Source organism: Wolffia australiana, chromosome 4 (assembly GCF_029677425.1).
Source record: "Wolffia australiana isolate 7733 chromosome 4, ASM2967742v1".
NCBI classification, from domain to species: domain Eukaryota; kingdom Viridiplantae; phylum Streptophyta; class Magnoliopsida; order Alismatales; family Araceae; genus Wolffia; species Wolffia australiana.
Window position 1 is genome coordinate 13,745,794 of NC_135838.1, and position 14,789 is coordinate 13,760,582.

Below are 14,789 nucleotides of genomic sequence, written 5' to 3' on the forward strand. Positions count from 1 at the left end.
GATTGATTTTTTTTTTTTTTTTGAAACGAAAAAGGGGGTCACCAGTAAGACGGTGCCCCCATTGCCATAACTATGTTAATCATTACAAGGTATGGATGCCTAGAGGCGAAACGCGGTTACATGCCGCGGCACCACACTGAAGTGAGAGCCCTGGCGTCTTGTATGACTGCCAGAGCTACTGGTAGTCGACTCCGGAAGATGACCTCATTTCGGTGAAGCCACAAGGTCCAAAGGATGGCAAAGAGTCTTTGCCACTCGGCTTCACTCCGGTATGGCCCGCCCCGGAGCGATGTCCAGAAGGACTCTACCGATCGGGTGGCCACACCCGGGATCTCTTCCGTAGTCCACACCTCCCGCGCCAAGGGGCAGCGGAAGAACAGATGGTTGCAGTCCTCGAGTTCCCCTCTGCACAGGGCGCACTCGGCTGATTCCCCCGGTCTCCATTTTTGCCGTACACTTCGCGCAGTGAGTCGACGCCTCTGCAGCAACCAGCCAAATATCTTCACGGTCAAGGGGATCTTCCGCTTCCAGATGAGGCGACACCCCCCGGGGAGGTCTGGGACAGCCGGGGAGTGAGACTGACAGAGCCGTGAGTATACCGTTCTCGCAGAGAAAACTGCTCCCCGCCATACAACCCAGTCGGCCCCGTCCTCGGTGGCCGTAAGCTGGCCCAGTGAAAGCTTCAACTCCTGGAGGTCCCTCTGTCGTTGATCTGACAGGTGCCCTCGAAAAGTCGGCGACCATCCCTCGTGCCAGCACACCCGGACCGCGGCGCGCGGATCCTGTGCTAGCGCGAACAGGCGGGGGTATTTCTCCTTTAGCCTCCCTTGACCCGACCAATCGTCGAGCCAAAAGCGAAAAGTCCCCCCGTCGCCGAGTTGGGGGGTGTAATGCTGCCAAGTCAGCTGGGAGACTTGTGATATTCCTCGCCAGAACACCGACGGCTGCCGTTGGAGTCTGCCCAGGCTGTGCCTATCCAGGCAGGCTCCGTAGGAATCTCGAATGACCTGAGTCGTCAAGCAGTCCAATGGCTGGAGCATACGGTAGACCCATTTGGACAGGAGAGCCTGGTTGGAGAGCTGAATGTCTCGAATGCCTAGGCCTCCAAATCTGGTTGGTCGGCATATGTCCTTCCAAGTCACCCGCGCTGCTCCCCGACAATCCCCTGGTTGACTGCCTTTCCAGAAGAAGCGCCGCATAATGGATTCCATGCGGGTCTGGACAGCCCCCGGTGCTCGGAATACTGACAAGTAGTGGGTTGGGATGGACGAGAGCACCGCCTTGATGAGAACCAGCCGCCCCCCCTTGGACAGCAGGCTAGACTTCCATCCTTCCAGACGCCGCTCCATGTTCTCAAGAACTGGTTGCCAGTCTCGGTCCCGGATCCGCCCCCCGGAAAGAGGGAGCCCCAGGTAACGGATTGGGAGGGTGTCGATGGGGGTATCGAGAGTGGCTGCGCACCGTCGCTCCGTCTCCGGTGTCATACCAAAACCCACGAATGATGATTTCTGCCGATTGAGTCGAAGACCTGCAAAATCAGCAAACATGTCAAGTAAAGTGGAGACGGTCCCCGCCGCCTCAGCCGATCCCTCGATGAAGAACGTTGTGTCGTCGGCATACTGCAATAAAGGGATTCCCAGGGGCTGGCTCGGAGTTTAGAAGGTCAAGGAAAGTGGTATCTCAACAAGAGCCGGATGGGTTTGGCCAAGGGATCTGAATATCAAGGGGAAGGAAATCGGGGAGGCGTCGAGCCAAGAAATGGAAAACAAAATAGAGGAAGTTCAAGTTGCACACCATCATGTTTTCGGGGGAATTCTACCTCTGCATTTGATCATAGAATTCTAGTCATAGAATTCTACCTCTGCATTTGATCAAGTCGTCACCTTTTTGCTGGACGTAGATAGCCTATTTACTGCTGAACTGTCATCATCATCCTCTAAATAAATTTAGACTCACAACCCACCTTCATGGGTAAGCAAGATGCTTGAATGATGGCCTTCTTCAGGTATGCCAAGATACGCTTTGCAACCCGAAGAGGAATGTCATAGGGATCACTCATGAACTGGCTCAGAATACTCACGGTATATATCTGGGCGAGTATGACTTAAATTAATCAATTTCAGAATGGGTCAATGGTTGGCCCATACCAGATAACTTATGTTGTCTTTATAATTCTGGACCCATTGGTGATTTACTCCTAATGGGCCCTTCACCTGATACAGGGTTACGAATTTGAAGTTCCTAATTCCAAACCCTAGCCTCCCATCATGGCATACAGAAGAATTAAAATAGTCCTGTAGGCAACTTTCCTTTTTATTGCTGCTGATTGCATCTCTCAACCTTAGCACAAGTTTGTCCTTTGCAGTGTCATTCATTTAATTCTGCTGCATCTCTTGTGTCCAGACTTCTATTTGATCTGGCGGTTAGTTGGTCGTCCTTTGATTGCTTGCCCTTCCAATGTCATGCAGTGTTCTCTCTTGACATCCAAAGCAGAGGCCATATTTTTAGGTCTTTCGAGGGCTTGGCCTTGTGAGCCAGTACTTTTGGGCTAGTCTATTGTGCCTCTAGTGGCCCCTCAAGCTGCATAAGTGGTAGATCTTTTGTTGGTTTTTATTCTCTTTTTGACTAAAAATGGATCATATTTATCTATATCGTCTAACTTGAGGATGTTTTATGACCTAAACAGATCCTTAGTATAATTTAGCTCCTTAGATGTTGGATTTGTTCAAACCCTTACGCAGCTTAACCTATTTTTCACCATTGCAACAAATTATGCATAGATTGTCGCATCGAATTGTCAAAAAGTATGAATTGTGTTCCATTCGACCAAAATCCCTGAATTGTTATTACTGGAGATAATTCATTGTATATCCCTTTTTTCTTAATATACAAAATGATATGTTATGGGCACTTTCATGCATTCCATTTTGTATTTGTTGCATTAAATTTCAAACGACTTTTTTGTCTAGTTTTCGACAATTTGTGAAACAAAGTTCCACTACCAAGACAAGATAGCACCAATGAATTATGCAGCTCACGTGTCATCTAACATGCAGGTAAGACAGCGATGCTCTCTTCTTTGTGAACTTATTCTTTATTAATTCTTATTTCATCAGCATCAAGCTTCATCCTCTGCCTATCTTAATTCCTTTTGTTCTCTGTTAGAATTTTTTGATTCATTTATGCTCAGCTCATTTACTTCATTATATACTGCAATTTAAATGATTCTGAAATGAGCTTCAGATTGGAGAATCTTGGCAAGTGTGTTTTATATCATGTAGGAAATGAACTTTCTCATCTCGGTCCGTTATCTTCTTGTGCTCCTGAGAGTCAGCCATGATCATTTTCTCTGTATGACAATTTGGTATATTAAATTTGGTTTGAAGTTTGATCTGCGATGCTTACAGATAATTCGTTTTAGGATAATTTCCTCTCCTAAAGTACCTGGCATGGCTGGTGGTCTTAGAGTTCAAGATATTTGTAGAGATGGCTGTAAGATTTGAATTCAGAACATAAATTTAAATGATTATCAAGGGAACAGATGCTGGACGTTGCCAGAGATATGACGGCGGTGCTTCCTCCAAGCCCCGCATGGAGGACACCGCAGGCGGGGAGGCTGCGGGCAGCGCCTCGTTCGGCCCAGGAGGAGCTCTGCCGCTGGGATATTAGGGCTCCGGTGGGGCGATTAGGGCTGGGCTGGGCTTTCCCTCAGTACACGGCAGGGGTGCGCCGGTGGAGATTGACGAGGGATTTGTTGCACAAGAATGTCAGGGAAAGGGCGATGGTTGCTGCGGAGTCATTGGGGGCAGGGTTACCATTGGCAATGTGGCGAGCAGAGCTGGGTTGAAACTCAGGGAGGCTGAGAGGGCGTTTCTGGCTCCGGATGCTGACACCGACAGCTTCCCGGAGGTGAAGGATGAAATGTAAGAGCTTGGCGGAAGGGATGGACGGCAGGGAGGGCAACCCAGTGGTCGGATGTGGTACGCGGGCATATACGCTGAGGTGGAGAGGACCTCAGGAACGTATATGGGGGGAAGCAATACCAATACGAGGGAGAAGATGGCGGAAGAAGAGGAAGAAACAGAGGCCCAACTGTAGGGGAAAGTGGATGGAGGATGGTGTTGCGCATAATGGGAATCGGGGGATGCAGCGGAGCTGGAGTTGGCTGCCACTTTCAGTCCCTCGGTCGTGCCGGGGGGCTCAGGAGCCCGATGGGCGAGCGACAGAGAGGACAGCTCTGGTGGTCGGGTCTTCTGTCGGACAATATAGACCAAGACCTCCCGGGAAAGTCGTGGGTCAGAAGGGAGTACAATAGAGGCTACGTGGAAGTCGAATGCAAGGAGACCTGGAGGATGGGAAGATAGGAATCGTAGGTGGAGGAGAACATCAAAGCTTCCTCTGTACTGGCCGAGGCAGAGTGAGGGGGCAAGGACGTCGGGGGGGTGATTGACGAGGAGAAGATAGATGGTGGGTTTTTTGCAGGGTCAAAGGTGGCAGAAAAGGAGAGAAGAGACGGAGACGGTCGCCATGGCGGTCAAATGGCCCTTCGGTCGTTCTGCGTCGTAAACTGCAACGATATTTGTGAGGCAGGGGTGACGGACGCAGAGATACTAGAGATGGATGCCGGCAGCCAGACCACGAGGAAGGGGGAGAAAAAGAAAATGGGGAAGGAAGATGAAGGGCTTACACCGAAGGAGAAAACAAAAGCTCTTACCGTGGATTAGGGGAAGGAGAGGGGGCCGAAATGCTAAGACTGGAGGTGATAGAAGAGGTGAGAAGGCAGGTTATTTCTCCGGTTGAGCAAAAGGGGAACGTTGGAAATCCACAGGGCAGAGCAACCCAAGAAACCTACAAATGAAACCAACAAGCAGGAAAGGCAGTGGTGTGGGCCGGATCTGTCAGCTGCCAGGAGATCTGGAAGAATTCTCAACAGTCCTGGGAGGCAAGACAATGAAATCCCACAGGAAGAAGGTTGGGTTATAGTTGAACACCGTAGGAGGAGGAACAGGAGATTGCAATCCGAAGCAGTCCATAAATATGATCTATGTTTCAAGTGCCTAAAACAAGGGCACCACACATGGGAATGCCCAGGACCCGTTGTCTGCAGAAATTGCTGGAAGACAGGGCATAGACAAGCAAATTGAAGAGAAGGAAAAGGAGGAAAAACTGCCACGAAGGACAATGGGAATCAATGGACGAGTTACAAACATGTCAAAGGCCCAGACAACAGACAAGGACTAGAGATAGATGAAACCATTAGCAGAAGATGTCTAATAGGAGTAGTCATGAAAGGAGCCCCAGATTTTGAGGAATTGAGACGAGATCTCTGGGAGAAGTGTCCTAATCTAGATAGGGCAGAACTATTGGCCCTGGAAAACGGACAATTATTCATCCGCGGAGTCTGGGGCAATGGTTGCACACAACAGCTCAACGGTCAGGTGGAGATGCAATGACGATGAGTACTCCCGAAAGATGGAGCACCAAAGGAGGTGCGGGTTACAACTATACTAGAGGCTCGACATATTCCGGTGGGTTACAGAATCAGGTCGGCGCTGGAGGCGATGATCAGATTGTTCAGCAGACTCTGTTGTATCATCTCAACCGGACATGTGTCCGGAGACCCTATCTGTGTGATAATAGAAGTGGAACGGCTCAAGGGGCTGTGATTCCACCCGCAGTTAGACTGTGGGGTTCGGAGGGGTCTTTTTAGGTCAAGCTAGCTACACGAACGCCGCCACTGCCACCAATTATAGGAAAAAGAATGCGAGAAACTAAAGCTGGCAAAGGGGAACACACACCACAACTGAGAAAATCCATAACATCAGCGGAAGAGAACAACGAAGAAAGCCGTGACCAAAACAGCAAGCTGCACTCTCCAGGGGAAGAGGCTGGGCAGTGGGGCAATGGTATAGCAGGGCCAGAACCAATGGCGGCCACTTCCAGACAGGACACAACCAAAAGAGCTCATCAATGTGAAAAAGTGGCAAATGCCAGATACATGGAGCAGGTGTCAGAAGGGGAGACATTACGCAGGCTGAAGAAGGGGGAAGAAAGAACAACCATCACAAGCCAGAGTCCTCCATTCAAAACAGCAGTACAGAAAACAAAAAAACAGGAAGCAAAGGCAAGGAAGGAAATCAAGGGACAACAACTGTTACAGACAGAATGGGGGAAGCTCTGGAATCAGTATAGTCTGTAAACGAAAGAAGGTAGCAATGAAGCCTGATTGAGGAGTTATGAAGTGGATGAACGCTGGAAAATGTGTCAGACTGAAACTCGTAGCAGGGGAAATGACGAAGAGCAACACGAAGATTAAATCCCAGGTGTTAACGACGAACTCGCGAGCACCAAATGTGGAGGTGCCTGCAATGGAAACGGCTGACATGATGGAAGGAATCATTGAAGGAGATGAAGACCCATTACTGAGAAAACAGATAGAAAGGTGGCTGTGGACGTGGGACTGCAGCGTAGTCAGGAGGGAGCAGGGGGATCCAACGGTCATTCATGAAATGTTTTTCATGGAATGTCATAGTGCTCCGGTATGAGCGGAGAAGAAGGATAATTAGAAGCCATCTGATGGAATGGAGGGCCACAGTGGTTTGTTTGGAGGAAACGATGTTGGAAAGTTGCGAAGCTAGTGTGTGGAACACAGTGGGCTGAGGTTTTCTTGAAGGATTTTGGGCAGTAAATGCTGTCAGACGATCTGGCGGGGAGGTGGTAGCTTGGAACGGTACGGTGTTCTCTAAAGTGGAGACCTGGTCGGGTGAAGCGACGGCAGCAGTCAAACTAAGAAGGATCAGCAATGATTTTGGGATGGTAATAGTTTCAGTGTACGGGTCTTCAAATGCCGCAAAGAGGAGCGGACTATGTGGGAAACTGACAGAGGTGATCGCCATCTTTCAAGGGTCGGCCATGTTGTTCGGGGTTGATTTCAATGTGACATAAGAGGCAGGAGATCGGCCAAATGGCAGTGGAGGGAGGGACACAGACTCTGCGAAGATCTGGTCATTCATAGTAGAAGCAGATTACAAGAAATGGGGGCAGTGGACTGTGTTTATACATGGAGAAGCACAGCGAGTGGATGGATGAAATCAAGACTGGATAGATTTCTATGCTCAGTCGAGGTAGCAGTAAAGTTCCCAAATGCAGATGTGAGATCACTGCCAAGGCCACACTATCAGATCATACTCCCATCATGTGGGCAACAAATGAAACCTTCAGGTGCTCCACATCTTTCAAGCTGGATAAATCATGGTTCCATGAAAGAAATTTCAGAGAGGAGATAGCGCAAGCATGAACTGCAAGCCAAAGAACAGGGTTGGATATAGAGACCATGGCTGAAAGATTGAAGGGGCTACAACAGCATTTGATGTTATATCGGAAACAAGTTTGGGATAACATGAAAAAATGAGGAATGACGCCCTATCCAGAATAAAGCAACTGGATGAGTTCGAAGACACCAGAGATCTAGAGGGAGATGAAGCCCAAGAGCGCAAGAGATGGCAATGTATGGCTGCGGACAAAGACAAAAAATTGTAGATGGACTAGAGGCAGAGATCAAGACAAATGTGGCTTCGTGCAGGTGACATGAACATGAGATACTTTCATCTGGTGGTTAATGGCAGGAGACGTACAAATCAGATATTACAAATTAAAGTAGGGCAACGGGTACACACTGGAGCGAAAGCGGTGGAACAAGCCATTGCAGACCATTTTCACTCCTCCAAAAAGGGGAAACAGAGCACATGGAAGTGGTGCGGAAGGGAAGGGGGGCCAAGATGGTAAGCTGTGAACATCAAGCGGAATTTAGTCGACCATTTTCAGAAGAAGAGGTTAAGGCGGCAATTAAAGGGCTGAACGAAGAGGGAGCTCCAGGTCCAGATGGCATCCCAGTGTTTTTTCATAGCGAATGTGGGGATCTGGTTGGTCAGGGGATGATGGCCACGATTGCCAAATTTAGAGATGGGCGAGTTAGCATGGAGAAAATCAATAGATCACATCTTTTTCTCCTACCGAAATGTCATGGGCCATATAGAATTGAGGATTTTTGACCCATCTCCTTGTCAAACTCAATCTTTTGATTATAGCAAAGATGCTAGAAAACAGACTGAGGGTCAGGATGGGAGAGTTGGTTGGACCTAGTCAGTCAGCCTTCATCCCTGGTAGATTATTGGTGGATTACAGTGCAGTAGCAGCATGGATGAGGAATGGAACCAAAGAGTTCATGTGGAAGGTCGGTTTTGCCAAGACATATGATTCACTAGACTGGGATTTCCTATGGGCCTCCATGAAGAGGAGGGGGTTCCCTACGGATTGGATAGTCTCAGTGAAGAGATGCATCACATCGCGTTCATGCACAGTGCTGGTAAATGGACGACCTGAAGTGGACGAATCCAACCACAAAAAAGAGTAAGACAAGGCTGTCCATTGGCTCCGCTATTGTTTGTTGTGGCAGTGGATGCGTTCGCTGGTTTGTACCAACCAGGCGTGCACATAGGGTCTGCAGCGAGGATATCAATTGTCAGCGCAACAAAATGGAATTCCGCTACTCCAATATGCGGTTGATACCACCTTCTTCATCGAAGGTTCAGCAAGAGAAGCGAGAAATTTATCCATAATCATTGATCCTTTTTGCAGATTTCTCGGGACTTCAAATCAACCTGTTGTGCAACAGGCTATCGCTAGAAGAGGAGGCACAATGTGCAGGGATACTGAGCACACCAATTGGGAGACTCCTAATGAGATACTTTGGCCTACCCTTGACGAAGGGGAGGCTGAGAAAGCAGATTGACAGCCGGTTATTGATAAAGTGGAACGTCAGTTAGAGGGAGGGCAGGCAGAGGTGTTATCTAGAGGAGGTCGCTATTATCATCCATTCCATTTTTTTACCTCTCAGTATTCAGGATGCCAACGGGAGTCAAGAAGAGAATAGAAGGCATGATGAGACAATTCTTATGAAAAGGAGCTGGACAGGAACAAAGCAGAGGACTTGCGATGGTAGCATGGGATAAAATATGCCAGCCCACCAAAGGAGGTCTGGGGGTCCTACATTTGCAGGGCATGAACATGACACTATTAACCAAATGGGTGGAGAGAATAATGAATCCACGAGAGGATCTTGTCATAAAAGTACTCCAGGATATCTATGGCAAGGGACTGAATTGGGACAGATCTGTCTAAGGCCTTGCCAAAGAGTCGTACCATGGAGCATCGCATTTTTGGCAAGGCCTTAGACAGATCTTCCCAAGAGTAGTCAAGTTAGGCGACGGGGCGACTTTTCAATACTGGAAAGAGGCATGGTCGCCACGGAGCAGCCCAAGCCTGATTTTTCCCGCGATTGTATGCACTTGCACTTGCTCATAATGCCCAGGTTTGAGATTGTTGGGATGGAACATGGAACCAGATCATCCAGGGGGCTCTATTTGTCTCTTCACAAGAATGAGTGATTGATCATGAATATGCAACAGTCCCTCGTCCAACTACGACCAAAAGGAGAAGGAGACAGCTGGACATGGACAAATGGCTCCTTTTGGTCCTGAAGGCTTATGAGAAGCTTCGGGAGGGGCAAGAGGAAGACATGGGATTAATCAAGGCATGCAGATTCATATGGATCCAGAAAGTCCCACTGAAGGTGATGTTTTTTGAATGGCTATTGGCAAGGAGAAGATTAATGACACGAGTCTTCCCCAGAAGGTTATATCCAGACTCATTGTCGCAATGCATGCTATGCTTGAATGGTGAAGAAAACTGCAACCATCTCTTCTTCAAGTGCTCCTTTGCTCGCATGATCCGGGCCAGCCAGATACTTTTAAGGATAAAGGTGACATCAGAAAGGGTGTTCTGGGAATTTTAGAAGCAGAGGAAATGGGGAAGGTGGTCGAGCATTAATGGTTCTATGGGCTATCTGGCTGCACAGAAACGAGGCGCTGTTCAGTGGGAGAATGGCCTATACAGATGGAGCTATACAAGATGCAGAAGGTTTTAAGGCCGCATGGCTCCGGAGAGTGACAGGAGGGAGTTTTTGATTGATTGGACTGTAAGGGATGGGACCGTGAGGTCCTGATGAGAGGTTCACCGATTAGTTGGGTGTTCGTCCCTTTTATATTTTTAAAAAAGAGATTTTAATTCACAACTCTTGATTCAGAGTTGTGAATGTAGTTATTTTTTGAACATTAAAAGGGACGATCATATGATAGGTTGGTGACCCTCCAAGTAGAATTCTGAATGTTGTGCTGAGGATTCTTGGTCAATTATGACATTGATCTCTATCAGCACTTAGAATTAATCACCCTGGTGTGTGTTGGTTCCATGTGAAATTGGCTTGAGGCGTTTTATAAGTTGGAGAATATAAAAAGAGTCCATTTGTGTGTCCAGTGATTTCTTTTCCACAGGGTGGCCTTATTTAGATGTCCGATGCCAATCAGTGTTTAAATGCTATCTTGGAATATTGGTGTAATAAAATCATTCAACGATCCCTTTTGTATCTAGGAGTATAATCATAATGTTTGGAAGGCTTGTGTCTGTAGTTGTCGCCTCATTAACAAACCAAAGATCCTTGTCTTTATGGGGACTCTCTGCTTCCACAACAAGCGACGTGTTAATGGTTGTTCGATCCTCTGATACTCCCCCTATGATCTTCCTGTAGGCATCCCTGGCATAAACAAATGTGCTACTTCACTCTCAGCCATCTTGTGTTTGGCTCAAAAGTATAAGATGTATGAGCACCTTTTGCGTACCCGTCAATTCTACAACCCTCTGCTCCAACAAAGTGCACTTTAAATTTGGATTCCATGTTCCATCCCAACAGTCTCCCACTGAGGCATGTGGGTTTATGTGCTACGGCATAATGGCTTGGAATCTCCACTTGTGGCTTACCTGTAGCCAACCTATCTTCCAGTCATCATCTAAAAATGGAGTCATCTCCTAGTTTAATGGCAAAAAATTCCTGGGTGCAGGGGAAAGATGTGTCTCATGCCATGCCAAAATGGATCTTCCCCTTGAACTCTGGCGCCAAGCCATAACTGTGCTTAAGGATGTTTATAATCAGATCCTTATCTGAGCTCATAATTCTTTCCGCCCCTTTTGTCAACAGTGCCAATTGTGTGGATTGTATATGGAGAACCCCAAGACTTTGGCACGGAGACAGATATGGCTCCGAGATAGACTGGGAGAAACGCTGGGCTAGAGTGAGAGGAGAGTCCCCTTTCTGGAGCAGTCTGTGTCAAGCCATACCTCGTATTTTCGGGTTCTTTGAGCCCAGATTGGGAGATGGGGAAACATTTCGCATTTGGACCGACAATTGGTCCAACCACGGCCCCATGAATTGGAGGTTCCCAAGGCTATTTGCGCTAGAAAGGAATAAAGATGCCACGGACAGGGAATGTTGGGATGAGGCTTGGGTCCCTATGTTGACAGAAGCTTTATCAGAGCCACGGTTTGGGGAGCTGATGGAGCTGCAAGAGTCACTTCTACCTTTAAGACTGGTAGTTGATTCCCGTGACAGTTGGATATGGCAGGGGTTGTCCTTCTCGGTGAAAGATGCATATTTGAAAATCCGAGGAACAGTTCGGGACGACGAGACGACCAGTAAGGCCTGCCGTATGTTGATGACATGCAAAGTCCCCCTTAAAGTGCGGCTCTTTAGTTGGTTGGAGAGGCGTCGAAGGCTGGTCACACGAGTCTATCGGCGGAGATGGACCCCTGCGGCTCCCATTGGCTGCTATATGTGTAATAGGGGAGAGGAAAATTTCTCCCACCTGTTCTTCACATCTCAGTTCGCACAGGGCGTCTGGGCATCGCAGCATTTACAGGCGGTGGATATCTCCTCGGACGAGACCTTTTGGGCTTCAGTTTCTGATGGGAGACACGGAAGCCGACTTGATTGGGGCCGATTGCTCGCGGTGCTCTGGACGATATGGCTGCATCGAAATGAGGTAGTGTTTAACTGGAGGGCTGCTTCAGTAGAGAATGCCACTCAGGATGTGGAGGCGCTGAAGTCGTTTTGGGGTGGAGGTAGAGGATAGCCTATTTTGAGTTTGATAATACTTTGTTTGTACAAAATCTTTATGGTTAATTATAGCAGGTAGGCCACCGGTTTTGGGTGGTCTTCTTTATTGTTCAAAAAAAAAAAAGGAGAACTCCAAGCCCTTGTGATTCATGGGTCTGCACTGTACATCCCAGGAGACCAAGGACATCCCCCTATTATTCCGGATCTGAATCCTCTCCATGGAAAACCTTCTCATCAAGCTTTCCAAGTGTTTTCCTAACCCTATGGGCATCTTACTGGCTGAGAGGTAGAAAGTTGGAATTGCCAGCACTAACCCTAACAGCACCAAGGTAGAAAGTTTCCTTACCCCCCTTTAATAGTACTCTATTCTGCCATCCCCTAGTCTCCTTTCCACCTTCTCTGTCATCGGCTGCAAATGTGTTCGAGAGCTGTCCCCCTGTCAATGTTAGGCCTAAGTAACATGTAGGAAATAACATGATAGGTGTCCCTAGGGTTCAAGAGCACTGTGCTTCCTCCTGTGATAGCCTAAAATTCACAAGTGCTGAAAACTCTTCTTGTATAAATTGATCTGTTGGCCTGAAAACTCCATAAATAGGTCTAATAATGAGGAGATCACCATTACTTTGCTCATACCCCATGTCTCTCAGACTGCATGAGTCTTTGCCAAACCAAGCTCTTGAGGACTGTTTCATTCCCTATAGGTCCTTCTTCAACTTATAAACCTCCTGGCCCAACTCCTGATAATATCCAGGAGTTAGCTGCATATAGATCTCTTTGTTCAAATCACCATGAAGAAATGCATTTTTTACATCATACTGTAAAAAATTCCAGCTATAACTTGTTGCTAGCGCAATGAGAATTCTCACTGTATTGAGTTTGGCAAGTGGAGAAAATGTCTCCCCATAATCAATCCCATAGGAATGTGTGGATCCTTTGGCAACCAATCTAGCCTTGTACCTTTCAATAGTACCATCTTCTTGATACTTCACTGTAAACAACCATTTAGATCCCACTGGATGTTTACCAAGCAGAGCTTCTACAATTTCCCAGGTACTTTTTTTAATCAATGGTTGCATCTCGATGTCCATTGCATCCTTCCACTTGACCTCTCTAAGAGCTTCCTCGTGTGTTATTGGAATAAACACAGAACTGCTGGCTGTCAGAAAGGATTTATAGTTGCCGCCAAGGTTTTTGTAGCTCACCATATTAGAGATAGGATATTTTACCTTTTGTGCACACTGTCTTTTTCCTCATAGAAATTGGCCATCTACTTTCATCTTCCTCTGTTACAGCAGGTCGATCACTTATCCCATTTGTTTCTTCCTCCATCTCCCTTGTAGCTTTGTCAACTTCCCCTTCCTAACACCCTTTTGAGGGTGTTATGATCCTGCAGAGGTCTATCAGACATAGGTACTCTTCATTTATTTCTACCTATTTGGTACCCTCGCCATAATCACCTGTGTACACTGTTCACTTACTCAATTCTGTGCATAGTGTAGGGATTCAAATCAAAGGGGACATGATTGAAATAATCAATATCACCGTCTATGTAATTTCCACAACAAATGAAAATGAAATGCTTCGATTCAGTCACTTTTCCCTGTCCAACAATAGAGAAGGTGAGGGAGAAGAGAGACTAAAGATTCTCAAGGTCGAGAGTTGAACTGGAATGGTCAACCAGGGATTAGTTGTCTCGAGAGGCAATGAAGTAGAGACAATCAAAAGGGATAAGAATTGAGAAGGTGAGACGAGACCTTGATGTTTGGAGGGACAAGGAGCGTCAACTCCATAATGATTCTTTTCCTAGCTGTCCCTTTAAAAGGAACATGTAGAGAGAAAAAGACTGGAATCCCAGTAGACTGCAATACCCGTAACCATATGGTGGCAGAAAGTCCCGATGAAGGTATGGATTTTTGCATGGCTTCTATTACGGTGAAGAGTAAAGGCCCAAACCTTTTGCTGAAGACTACACCCAGATATATCATTGGCATGTGTGTTATGCTCAAGAGGGGAAGAAGACTGTCAAGACCTATTTTTTGAGTGCCCTTTTGGTCGCACAATTTGTGCCAGCCAAGAAATATCAATGGTGAAGGTGAATTCAGAAGAGGCTTCTTGGGGCTCAATGCAGAGTTGCAGGTGTAGAAGAAAGGAAGAAGGCGGGAAGGTACTGGTGGCACTTTGGCCATATGGTTGCATAAGAACAAGGTGCTATTCAGGGGAAGGATGGCTTCTACCGATGGAACTATACATTAATTGGAGGGACTTAAGGCAGCGTGCTTTCCTCGGGTCGTGGATGGAGAGAGGAGGATGTGAACATGTGTGGATAGACTGAGATTGGCCCGTAAGGCTCCACTGGGAGGGTCACCAATTTGTCAGTTGATTGTCCCTTTTAATGTTTCATCAAAAAGGCACTTGGGGATCATATCTCAAGACCTGAAATTATTTCATTTTTTAATGCCTTGATTAGAGGTTATTCAATTCCCTCTGCTGCATATATTGTGTGGCCTTATCAGTTGTGTGCCATGGAAACATTATGGTTAATATTGTAAATTTTTGATAAATTCTATCCTCCAGCTTCATTAATCCTCTCACAGTTTTGATTGCTACATTTGTTTTCAGTTTTATCCTCCAGAAGATTGGCTTGTTGCATCTTCAATGCCATCTAAATTTTTTCCGACCACTATACACATGGTGCTGGACTCCCTCGTGCCTGAAAATCTTAGGTAATTTATATGTTATTGGTCTTCTATTATGTTCTCTTGCTACATGTATCTTATCTTGC

The 14,789-nt window shown here is 47.0% G+C and overlaps 1 protein-coding gene across 2 annotated transcripts in view; it reads left to right on the forward strand.

The window, feature by feature from the left end:
- Window positions 1–14,789, forward strand: part of LOC144702035 (Insulinase (Peptidase family M16) family protein) — a 57,670-nt gene that overhangs the window by 26,521 nt on the left and 16,360 nt on the right. For both annotated transcript variants that reach the window (XM_078573895.1, XM_078573896.1), the window contains exons 13-14: window positions 2,970–3,056; window positions 14,627–14,730. In XM_078573895.1, the coding sequence (XP_078430021.1) occupies window positions 2,970–3,056; window positions 14,627–14,730 (191 nt within the window). The remainder of the gene's footprint in view (window positions 1–2,969; window positions 3,057–14,626; window positions 14,731–14,789) is intronic.